We start from the raw sequence: 13171 nt of genomic DNA, 5'->3' as shown, positions 1-13171 counted from the left end.
AGCATGTTTAGGATATTTTGCACGGGAACCAAGAATGGTTATAATGCCCCCATAATAAATTTATTCTCATACATGATTCCTTCAGAAGCAAGAGTGAGAATGATTACAAAGTAAAATTAAGTTTTTCCTTCAAAGTCATGCAATTAACAAGGTGACTGCCACGCCAGTCATAGTGGCCAGTACAGGCTTCATTACTAGGATGAACACGTCCCACCTCATATTTATTTGAAAATAACTGTGTTTCTAGCTGTTTTCATACACTGATTAACTTCAAATACACTTTGCTTGAATTTATAACAATAATATCAAGATCTAATTTCACCTCCTTAATGCATTAAAACAGTGTTTTGAGAGGTATTTTTTTCTAAATCACCCCTCAGACTACTCAGCATATGTCACCCCCATTTTATACTGGACATCACCACCTGCCACAGTGCCAATCCCTGTGGATTTCTGAGGCCACAGATGACCAGGATGAATTATTTAGGCATTTTTCATGACCGAAATGGTCATTAAGACCAAAGAACTTCAAAACAGAGTGAAATTCATTTTTCATTCATTTGAAATGACATTTCTATATGCCATGAACCAATAATATGCTATTGACAACAAAAACTAATGCTGTCACTGAAAATATGTACGTAGGTGCAGTCTGTTTAAAACTTGATGACCCCTGTGTGGCATGCAGGCAACAGCAATGTTTTAGTAAGACTGAAAACTCCAGTTGGATGTTTTTGGAACTGTAATGGTGATATTGTACAATATTAATTTGCGGAAACTTCGAATATTGAAGCTTGCTGTAACTTAAACAACTTGTAACAGAATGTAAACAAGCCACCATGTTGTTTGTAAATAATTTAAAACCAACAATGGTAGTGAGGGACGTGGAGAGAAAATAGACAAGCGGGAGTCGTGTATGGAGAGAAGGAGAAGGTAGACGTGTTATAAAGAAAGATCGGGAGAAAGACTAAAGTTGTGGTGTATTGAGAGAGCGGAGGAGGAGATACGGCAGAATTCAAGATCGGCAGAAAGAAGAAAAGGACGCAGAGAAAAAGGAGGCGCCTACGAGAGGGAAAGAGACCGGAGGAAAGGAATACGGCAGAACTCAAGATCCCCACTGTTGCAGTTCATGGCAGTGGCTCAGTGAGTGGTAGTACGGGTAGTACAAATGGGATTGTAATAGTCACGGCGGCTTGTTGATGTTGTTTTTTGCTCCCAAGTTTCAAAATATAGAGCTTGTTTTTGAAGTGTAATGAAATTATTTGTAGTGGATATAAAGTATAGTGGATATATAGTAAATAGGTATAAAGTTAGTAGTGGATATTTGAAAACGTTACAAACTTAATGGTAATATTACCCATGCCCACACTTCTACATGGTAAAAAAAATTATGGGAACGTATATTACTAGTGAGGATGGGCCACTATGAGATTATGGTAGATCACAAGCTGGGAACTGCTACTTAAAACATACTTTTGAAATGCCAACACTACTTTGTCCACTAACATGTTTGATAAAAGCTGGCATCGTAAGAAAGCAGCTACAAGAGGCAAAGATTCCACATTACTACCATGTAGTGCACCGGACGAGGATGACAACCACACCAGGAGTGATTCCGAGGAGCTCGAAAGCTGACATTGAGGCCAACTGGCCGCATTTGCGATCCCTTCGAAATCGGTTATTGGATAAAGTTATTAAATTAAGTTACAGTGAGGGAGAAAATTCCCTACGAAAAATTATTGCATATTGTTATTCCCATTACTTGCTTTTGCCAAATTCATTCATGAGTAATCAAAAGGAGAGACCAATCATAACAATTGCTTAAAATATGTAATGAATAGTAGAAACTGATAATGAGATCAAGGAACTTGCTTTAGAGCTTATATTGAGTACATTATTTTGGAAAAAATAGAGCAGAAGCTGATGATGGAGAATTGCTTCTTCCCAATGCTTGCCACCAAAAGCAAGCAGTTTTTTCATAGAAGTTTCTCAAAAGGAAATATTTACTTAAGAGAGCAAACAAAGAATACGACCTTTGCACAGAAACTATAGGTAGAACACAATGCCAATTAATTACTTGAAATTAAATGTAAAACTCACCAAACAAACAAGTTTTAATTATGTGAAAGAAAAAAGAAATAAATCATGAGAAATAAACTAAAATTACCTCCATTCCCAAAACAAAGTTGATGTAATTGATATGACTATGATGGAGAACCAATTATGGGAAAGGTGAATGAGAAAAATATGTAGCATTACACCAAACTATACGTTACTTTGCACCCAGTTTCAATTACATGCATAATTATTACATTTAAAAGGACTGTTGCAGTATACATATGCTGCTTTCGAGCAAAAAGATCAAAAGTATTTTTCCTTTTTTGGGGTGTCTCCTCTCCATTGAGACTTTAAACTGCATGACTTTTTCACAATTTCTGGGTCAAATTAGCTTTTTCAGAGTTTTCCTTTTAGTCTACTCGTAATAATCAACTACGAGATATATAATTAAATTTGAATGTTCAAATAACTTCCTTAATTAGGCTTAACTAGTTTTTCAATCACTCAATAATCCGCTGGAATGAAAATGTTAATTTTATACATATTTAGAATAAAAACAATGTAATAGCGTCTATATTTAGAGTAAAGTGGAAAGTATACTTCCAAGGAGTTCGATACGGAGTACAGAAGAAATTTAATTTAGAAAAATATTGCAAATTTTTCACATTGCATAAAAGTGTAAAGACTATTCCAGTATTTCAAGGCCTGTGTACATTCTTATTTTAATTTAAAAACGGCTTGAAATTTGACCACCACCATAGCCCAGTTATGACTGTTATAAAGATATAACAGTGGCATATCCTGGATAGGGTCATTGGGGGGGGGGGGAGGCAAAACGGGGGGTAATCTTCCAGCAGTAGTGGGGGTCTGAACAAACCTCAGGCTAAAGTCCTCTAAAGTCCTCTCTGGATCTGCCACTGGATTGTAACATACCAGAAGCATGTAAAATATACCCTAATAATAGTTTAGAGCTAATTTGTATTGCAATTCATTAAAGTAGGTACATATATATATCGAAAAATATAACTAAATATTTTTGTATATAGTGGCAACCTCCAAAAAATTTTATTTTATCAAGTGCGTGTTTCGACTGAATGGTCTATAGTCTCCTTGTCCCCCCATTGATCCATCACTTAGCAACTAGGAACACCAGCATGATGCACACTGACTCTCGACATGAGAGTCAAGAATGGATTGCAATGAACTAACGACTAAGGACAACAAACTACATAGTACTATCGTTTCCAAAAGTCTGTGTGCACCAACACTCCACTCACCAGTTGAATGACTGGGGGGGAATTCTTGAAAAACTCATGAGGGAGAGCACACAGTGCAAAAGAATTGAGGTGCTGGCTGGAAGAGCTTTTCATCTCAGAAGGTCGATTAGGGCAGCGTGGGATGGGACTGAAAAACTTTCTTCCTTCTTAGCAATACCATCCTTCGGAAACGAAAAGCTCCTCAAGTGAGACCCACAGTTCTTGTGCACTTAGTTAGAGCCAGAGGCGGATTCAGGGGTGGAGGGTCAAAGGGGTCATGACCCCTCCCAAAATTTTACTAAAATTTTATTAGGTTTGTAATTTTTGTATTCTTGTAAAGGAGTAAAGGGAATGTATATGAAAATGCATGGCCTCATGTCCCAACCGCGAGAGAAGTTTGAGTTGTATTATTTCAAACTTCAAGTGGGCTATTTATTTCTTCTCCATCGTAAAGTATCTCAAATTGTTAAATTTCATTTTTTGTTAAGAAAAAAAGGCCACAAAAATGCGTAAAAATTGGCGATTCAAACAAATTCAGCCGGGAGAGCGACCCCCTCTCTAGGGGGAGTATTCCATACTCAACGGACTTAGGTCATGAGAATTTACCCCCCAATTAGATGCTGAATCCGTCTCTGCTTTGTGCTAACCTTGCAGAGTTTTTCAAGATTTCGCCCCATTAATTGGTGAGTGGAGAGAACTAACTGGTGAGGGAAGCACAGACGCACATAGACTTTTGGGAATTTATGGGACATGGTTTGTTTCTTTCTCAACAGGACTCCCATACAATGTTTCCCTTTGCAGTGATAAAGTAGGAAATGCGAGGAAACTCACCCCGAGCGAGGACAGTGTGGAAGACTGATGCTGGACGCTGGGTATTCTTTCGTTCGTTGTCTCGTCGTCAGCGGTGTTGTGGTTTGCCCCGGCAGATGGCGACAGCGGAGGCGACGTGGGCCAACTGCCGTGGCTCGATCCAGTTGACACCTTCTTGCCACCGCCGGGCGTGGGGGGCGCGGAGCCGGCTGTGGGTGCGGCAGAACCAGCGGCCGCACTGCCCAGACCTTTGCCCACTGCCTCTGTGCTGCCAACGGCGTCATCTGCAATGGAGACATACTAGATATGAGCAAATGATTGGGACCACGCAGTAGTTTAATAGCAAAACAATTGAAATCATAAGTGATTACGAAGGTGAATAAATGAGAGGTGATCAACAAGTTTAAGAAAACGCATCAATATTACTCGAATGGTCGTAATTTAACCATAATAGTGACGTTTATAGCCCCATTCAATACAACTTACAAATACAACTTACAAGGAAGCAGACCCATTAACCATCATAACAATGGCATCGTTCCCATTTGATAGATTATCGTAAAATCTTCTATGCTCTTCACAAATTTTACCAAAAACCTCGTGCCAGCTTCTACTAACCCTTCTCAGTTAAAAAAATGTCTTGAACATTAGTAAAATAATTTTACTTGTTTATTTATCAAACTATTTTCAATCTATACTCCCCATTCATTGCAGGGGTACTAGCTTATCCACATTTGTTTAACTGCAGTCTCCAATACTGCAATAAACATTTATTACACATAAGCATAAAAAATTATTTTTGTCAATGTCAATAAATATTTACAGATTCCTATAATTTGAATGCGTTATTAATAAATATATATCTTTAATCGAAATGAAGTGATTCCACGTTAATACTCGAATATTCCTTACTAACCGACTCATTTCAGAATTTCTGATTTTTCTATCGTTTGCCTCGCTCTATTAATTTTTTGGCCAAGCAATATTCGCCCAAACATATATGCAAAAATATTTTTTACTAATAACTTCAACTATTTTACTTTCCCTTTTCACGAGGGACAAATTCACTGAAAATAATTCTTACAATGGAAATTCGCAACATGAAAAAATACGTCGTAGGAATAAGGCGCATTGGGTGATGTTAGATTTTTTCATTTCAATATCGGACCCAGATGCAGCAGCCGACTCTCGTTCACACTAACTATGAACTGTGGACAGCACTTCACTGCAATATTTAGCAATGTTTCAGATGTTGTTTAGCTACCTACCGGCTAGTTTACAAATGATAATTGGCTAATATGTATCGTTTCCGGTTTTAAGTTATGTCTGAGTGAAGAAGAAACTTAAAAACCAATACTTTTTACATGATTCAGGAATATATTGAAAAAAATAAACAAAAGCATTGCGAATTAATGCACTGATTTCATATATTTTTTTTTTATTTCATATTTGGTATTTTTTTTTGGTACCGATTCGGTAACTTTATTTTCATTTTTTTCATTTTTTCTGTTATCACCTTGAAATCGTTGCGGCGAATTTAATAGTTCTTCTGTATTTTTTAACATTACTCATTAGCGTACACGAATTTATATAACTGCACGAGGAATTGCGCGACGAAATATGGCCTTGAATTGAAGGTCAACCACTTGCATCAAAGAATAAAGGGATATACCTATGTACATGTACCTACGTACATCGCACTCGTACGTAGCACAGCGTGGATCATTAGAGCCCGCGCGGTGGGACCCTAAGAAAAGAAAGATGTAATTTCCAATTTCGCGAAAGGAAACCGCGTAATTGCCACGGAACAGCAGTTTAGCCGCACCACATCCGAGGAGAACAAAAATCGCTCATAATTGTCGACACGCTGACATAGCCAGACCGTATTCGCCACGAGATGTGAGCTATCAGGCGAACGCAGAAAAAGAAACAATTTGACGGCTAAGTTCCCCCAAAGTCGGGAAAAATGAGCCGTTCGTATTAAACTGTGAGGAATGAGGAACATTTAAGTGCTTACAGAAACAGCAAAGATTATAAAAGTAATTTTGCTGAGCATCTAATATGTAACCGCCATTGGAGTGATTTTAAAATGGATATATTAAAATTGTACAACGATCGCCGCGAATTAGTTTCTAGAGAACAGTTAGAAATTTTGAAAGTTTACAATAACCAGGACAACACTATCATAAACGAATAAATTTACCCATCTTTCCGTTTCAAAATTCATCCCTTCTTCCGTTTCGTAACTAAGGTTTCAATAATAAGATAAATAGCTAAGAGTTAAGTATGATTTATAGAAGCCCGAGTCGCTTTATTTAAAAAGGCGTGGTTTACGTAAAAGATACTTTTTAAAGAAACCAAAAATGGAATACCATTTACTTAAACTTGAGAAAAGGATTTGGAAGGAAAAAAAGTAAAATCTACAACTTTGAAACCCTAATAATAGGAATGGTATTAACAAGTTCCATGAACATAGAATGAATGTTGAGTACCTAATGGAAGACTTCAGTTAGCTAATGAGGAGATTTAATGCAGGAAAGCATTCTCATATGCATAAATTGTAATTGTAAACATGAGTTAGTGAATTTTGTTCGAATTAAATCACTGAGTACCGGACGAAGGCTAAACAAAACGTAATACGAACGACTGATTACACATCCATTACTGCCATTTACGACGACTGGCCATCCTAAGCAAAGGTTACAATAGTTCCATAGCGCTTTGAGTGACCACGTGTAAAATTTTGCTCATCACGTATGGAATTTAAATAGGCAGGTTGATGGCTGAGCGATCCGAACCAAATTATTCCCGCACACGTTACTAAAAAAATTAATTCAACCTATTCAGGCGCGATACAGTGAAAGTTCGACACATTAAAATAAAACAAAACTGCACTTTTTCACAATTACTTTAATGGGTTCAGTTAAAAATCAAAGTGGAAAAGTACAATTATGTTTTATTTTAACGTAAATAAATTTTTTTTGCCATCAATGACGACATACACCTAGGTGAAAGAGAAAAATAAAGGTTCAGAGAATGTGGGCAATTCAATCCCTATATTTTTAAGTTGACACTAAGATATAAGGGCTGAGCGTACCGTAGCGCCATTTTCACGTACTGAACGTAATCCGACTTCAACTATGGCATTAATTGTATAATAACTCAAAAATTAGCCCGGTGACGAGCCTATATATATTATGTCTATCATTATTCTTCGCAGAATGTGGTTCCCGCTGTTATTTCGATTGAAGTAACTGCTTGCGAAACATCAGGTGGCGTAGCGTCATCACGCGAAAGTGCCCGAAGACAAAGGCGAATATGTATAACTTTAAGCGAAAATGAGAGCTTTCCTTCTTCACGACGTTATATTGTGTCGACGTCAGAAGTACAAGGGGCGAACGCTATATGGTCTCGCCTTCCAGAGTTATGCACACAAATGCCAACCTAAGGAAATTTGAAGTGGACAGCTATCAGCTGGCACCGCTGAGATTCACGTGCTCACGCGCGTAACGTCAACCAAAACAAACCACAAGTGGACGAGTGACCGATATGGTTGAAATGCTAGCGCATTGAAATTATTGCGCACGTGTAGCTACACTGGCTGCACGAAAAATTAATTGCTGCGACATCTGAAAACAACAAGTTATGCACCCGCACCAAATAATGTACGAAGTCGTGAATCCCAGCACAGCTGAAGTGCACTCAACAAAGTTTTGATACAGCGCACTGACTCATGACTTCGAATGCTTTGTCTGCCGGAGATCGCGATGTAATCAGAAGGCAAACTCGCGGCCAATCAGAGGGCTTGGCTCAAAGTTTCTGTCGTTCAAAAATGGTGCATTTTCGAGAGTGCTGTAGTTGGAAAAAAAATTTAGGCGGTGCTCAACAATAAATTCCAACAGCTGAACAAGTATTATACATCCGGCTGCGAAGGTATTTTAACCGGTACGCTTATAACGAGTTTGGATTTCAGGGAGTACGCCGTACCGGCCCAACTACAGCACTGATTTTCGATTTAAACATCATCAGTAATTTTGGCTCCTGCGGACATCAGCTATCCAATCCAGCGGGTTCATATTCCGAGACACAATCTTTCTCCATCCTGTTTATTCATAGAAAAAAATCGACAAAAAATTCTAATAGGTCCAAAAATACAAATGAAAACTGTCGATACCATATAATGCTAAATAAAAATAACTTTTATAAAAAAACAATGTTTCTATCGCGACATAAAAAGCATACAATAAATTTTCTACGAGCCCGACAGTCTCTAACTAAATTGTTTCAAATAAAACGAAAAACGTCGGGTACATGTTCCACTACAATATTGAATTTATACTTAAAGTCAATTAAAATGCAATTAACTGTAGCTCACTGTATTTCGTAGTTTCATGACCTCATCTTTAAAAATTTATTTTGTATTATTTCTCACTACTAGAAGTATTGTCGGTGACAAAAGCGATGACTCGCAGATAAAACAAATCCGCGTTTGCTGCTATTGACAATCCCGATATCATTTGACGGTTTGTCTTTAAACTAAAGATTCCCCTTTTGTTTCGCAATTATTACTTTATGAAACTATACTCGCGTACAAAGTTCACCGTCTACCATTTAAACTGAGCAGCTGGATTGACAAAAAATGTGTATTTCTATAGATATTTATAACTATTTCTCTAGATATTTATAATTCTAGATAAAAGCTTTGTTTTTTTTACAGAAAATATTTTCATTTTGTATCATTTCACTACTACAATTAAATTTTGTATTATTTCGCTGCTAGAAGTAATGACGGTGACTCGCAGATATAACAACGCCGCTATTGACATTCCTGCCGTCATTCGGCGGTCATCAAGGAAAGATTGTGAACAACTGAAACGGACGATGGGCCCTGTCGACCACACCACCTCAAAACCTGTTTAATTCTTCATTAAAAGTTCACGGTTCGTCCACCGTGGCCGAGGTGAGCACAGCAGATATGTGAAATCATTGGCGTGACACGTTACGCGTAAGGACATAATTAGATTGAAGCGAATAAGAAGTGAGCGAGGAGATTAAAGTTGCTCTATTAATGTAACTGGTGGTTTAGGACATAGCATTATGCAAGTCAAGGAGACCTAGACGCGTGTGCCGGCAGTAAAGATAAGCTCAGACTCTGCTCCGGTTTCCTATGGCGCAAATTGGTCACAGACGATTAAAAAATTAGAGCCGAGTCGTTCATGAATGAATCGCTAATTTCGAAGGATTCATTGGGATGAGCTGAATGAGTTGACTCATAATTCTCTGGTTAAATCACTCAAAAGGAACGAGAGCGTTCACCTCGTCCAGGATTAACGATGAATGGGTTAAAATTAAATTAGAGTAATCCAATTGCTGCAATGATTTTTAAAAATTGCGCCACACAAAACAGCACCACTATTGGTAGAACATGGGTAGAACTGTAAACTCCTTTGAATGCATGTTGTTCTATTGCTGTCGGGGTGTGTGGAATTTAATCTAAAGAGTCAAATGTTAAAGTCCAAATAATCGTGAATTACTACGATTTCTTTCTTTATGAAAGATTTGAGGAATCGAATCGTCATGAATCGAATCACGTGAATCGAATCTTCAAAATAAACCGAAACTCCCACCATTATTAAAAATTGAGCACCAAAAATGTAGAATGGAAATGCCATGATTTAGAATCGAGTATGCATCCTAGCACTGAGCATGTTATGGGAGATTAACGATCTTGTTTTCAGTAGACTCGGCGTCGACTCAACGGCGCCATGTAGCAAAAGAAGAGTATTCCTGGCGGAAAGACTTGTTAATTTTCTCGATGAAGGGATGACATTTGCGAATTTTATAATTCTTATCATTAATTTGGGAATTGTACGCCCTTCTATTATCCTATTACGTGTTTTGCAGCCTGAAAATATGGCGTATCATTAAAATTTAAATCTTGTTTGTTATTCTCTTTTTTGTAAAATAACTAAATTATCTTCGTTTCGTTTACACGTACAATATTGCCCTTTTTGCAGAGCCAAGTTCTTTGCAATTGCTTTTATATCACGAGAGTAAAGCTTAGTGCATAATAAATTTATATATTATTTTACCAAGTGAATTAAGTTTTTCGTTCAGCGATTAAATAACTCCCTAATATAAATGGATGGAATGATGTATACATCAGTTAGGTCCGCAGATGATCAGGCATTGATAAGCCATTCGGCGAGATAGTTGCAAGCTGGTAGATACGTTAGATATACGTTGCAAGAAGATCAAAGCTAAGCGTTTTTTTAAGCATTTCAACCAAGGGATGTGAACCGTAAAATGGAAGTAGATAGGCAAAAATCAGAGCATATGGAGTGGCCAAAATATTTAGGTAGAAAATTAGAAGATACCGGACATAGTAGTAAGGATATAATTGCAGGAAAATAATTGCATTAACCACGGAGGCGTTAATGGATAGGAAAGAGCTAGTGAGAAGGTCGTCACGTAAAAGAGTAAAAGGTCAGTGAAAATTTTGGATCTGGAGAGGAGTGATTTTTGTTTCGGAAAAGTAAATCCTAAGAAAAGAAAGGAGAAAAGATTGAAGGCGTTCGAGATGAGGGTTTGGAGAAGAATAGAGAAGGTGAAGTGGACGGACAGGAAGGGGAACGACAAGGTTCTATACGTACATAAGCATGACACTTCCTGACATTATACTACCCATTGAAATAACTGCCATTTTTCCTTTCCTAATTAATAAATTTAACGTACTTAGTCCGATGAATCATTTGGGTAACCTTGAGCCCTAATTTTATCGAAATATTCGTCAAAAAATCGTCAGTTGCATGATGAACTTGCAAGATCTCTGATTGACAACTTGTAAAAAGTTAATTTTCACCGGTAACATGCGGAAAAATAATTGAATTATAAGATAAAGAATATATATTTTGACAGCTGCGGGAACAAGGCCTGCTAAGGGTCTTGGTAACTATCTCCTAGGCAAGCAAGTCGAAGGACCAAGCGGAAAGACGGATGAGTGGATACGTGCTCAAACAAGCGAGCGATGAAAAGCGCATGCTCCAGTGGGATTGCTCATCGTACCAGAACTCACACACACACTTTTATTTGGTCTGTAAGATTTTAGCGAAAGGGAAGTTATGGGAGGAAGAGCGTACATATACAGGATATGCGTAGGAGTGTACATTGAGTTAAGTGCGCAATGTGCAGGCGGCAGAAATCATTTCTGCGGCGTCACTAGATATACACTCTGTAAAAAAAAGCAAGACGCCCGAGTTTGAGGAGCTCTAATTTCTGAACGAAGCAATCGCTTTCAATTCAACAAAAAGCATACGATAGAGAATTTATTATTACGTTGGTCCATTTTACTTTTTAAAAATATTTGGTTCCATTGTATTTCTTGTGCTTTATTTCTCAAAAAAGTACCCGGTTTTTTTTTTGCTCGTAAAAGCAATTTTTCTAACTTTGAACGCTTGGTATTCCCATAGTTTTCGTTCAAAATACTTTGAATGTTGATATAAAAATGCATATCTATCTTCAACACTTTGTAGAAAATAAAAAGTTTATAACATCAAAATTGATGGATGGATTTGTTGTAAACAATGCAAATCCCCGCTAACTTCGAAACCAATGGATCAATTGAAAATTGATTGGTACTGTTGAGTGCGAGTAGAATGTAGGTAATGCAGATACGTAGACCATACAGGTTAAATATCAGCAGTATATCCAATACGAGCGTGCTGCGCCCGCTCCCAGCGGGCTTCCCTCGCTCTTTTCAATGCAGGTGCACCGAGGGATAGGCGCGTTTCTAATTTTAAAATGTAGAAAAAAAAGGCAGGGTCTTATGTACAAATTAAATTGGAATGTTCATGTACAAATTGAGGTCAGAGGACCTCTTTAAACACAACATTAGAAGTAATTACACTATCCTCTGTTAAACGCACATGATGACTCATACTTACGTATCAACAGGAGACTTGAATGTGGAATAAGCCGCATTTTGATAAAAGTTATTTAAAGAATGCGGCATATAGTTGCAAATGAACAAATGTATCAGTTTGTGCGCCGTTAAGGTCAGGAATATTTACTGTTTTTTTTTGTTTTTTTTTATTATTTAAAAAATAATTTTAGGAAACAATAGCAATATCTAGGAAGTAAGATAAGCCAGCGCATGTTCTCCGATAAATTCTGTGCATTTTGGTACCTCATTTGTAGAGTTTGGTTGCGTTTAAGTTGAGAAAAATGTATCTATACAGTAGAAATAATATAGAAGATCAGTTTAGTAGGTGAGCTTTTTTTTAGTAGGTGGGCGAGCATCTTCGCGACTAAAGAAAGGAAAAAAACACGGAATGAATTGGACGAATTAAGGTGGTTGATCAGAAAAAGACACAAGTATGAAGACCAATGATGAAATTGTACATGAACGTTCAATTCCGAATACAAACAGACTTAGCATGTAAACACGATATGGAAAGAACAATTAGACAGCCCCAGTTATCCCTATGATTTCGTTAGTTGAATACTTAAACTCGGAATAGAAAAATGTGACTGATACGACTAATATGATTATGTACAAAAAAACACACATAATCCTCATTTGTGAGGAAAGAGGATGAAATGATTATTTGTTAGTTTCTAACATATTTATTAATGTCCACAATTTTCACAAATTCGTTGCTAATAGTTCTAAATCGTAAAGAAAGAGAGGATTTGGTGCATAATGATGCGGTCGTATTTCTTGATGTTGCTAGGTTGATGGACTAATTGAACTGTTTGTGATTAGAAAGAAGATATTAAAAGTGGTAAATCTACTAAACATTACCGATTTATAATTTATATCATTAGCAAGAGATTAAGACAGTATAGAACTTCAATTTCACACAAAATTCAACATGTGCTCTTTTCATCATGCCTTAACAGCTGAAAACCACAAAAAAATAGGGTTTCCGCGCTAGATTTACAAGAAAATCCATTGAATATCCATATTTTAAATAAGCTCTTACGTCGACGATTGTCTTGGCATAGGAAAATTCCTGAATACTGCCATAATACATAAACCACTTTTT

The 13171-nt window shown here is 37.2% G+C and overlaps 1 protein-coding gene across 2 annotated transcripts in view; it reads right to left on the bottom strand.

The window, feature by feature from the left end:
• LOC124160735 overlaps positions 1 to 13171 on the bottom strand; it is a 200039-nt gene that overhangs the window by 14408 nt on the left and 172460 nt on the right. The window contains exons 2-3 of one of the 2 annotated variants that reach the window (XM_046536732.1): positions 4146 to 4408; positions 1502 to 1666 (exon numbers count right to left, since the gene is read on the bottom strand). In XM_046536732.1, the coding sequence (XP_046392688.1) occupies positions 1541 to 1666; positions 4146 to 4408 (389 nt within the window). In that variant the 3' untranslated portion in view covers positions 1502 to 1540. Of the gene's footprint in view, positions 1 to 1501; positions 1667 to 4145; positions 4409 to 13171 lie in introns of those variants that run through there. The other variant, XM_046536730.1, reaches the window with a different exon arrangement.

The sequence above is a fragment of the Ischnura elegans genome, chromosome 6 (genome assembly GCF_921293095.1).
Source record: "Ischnura elegans chromosome 6, ioIscEleg1.1, whole genome shotgun sequence".
In the NCBI taxonomy this organism is placed as follows: Eukaryota; Metazoa; Arthropoda; class Insecta; order Odonata; family Coenagrionidae; genus Ischnura; species Ischnura elegans.
The sequence above is the reverse complement of the archived record's forward strand: the minus strand, read 5'-3'. Positions and strand labels throughout refer to the sequence as shown.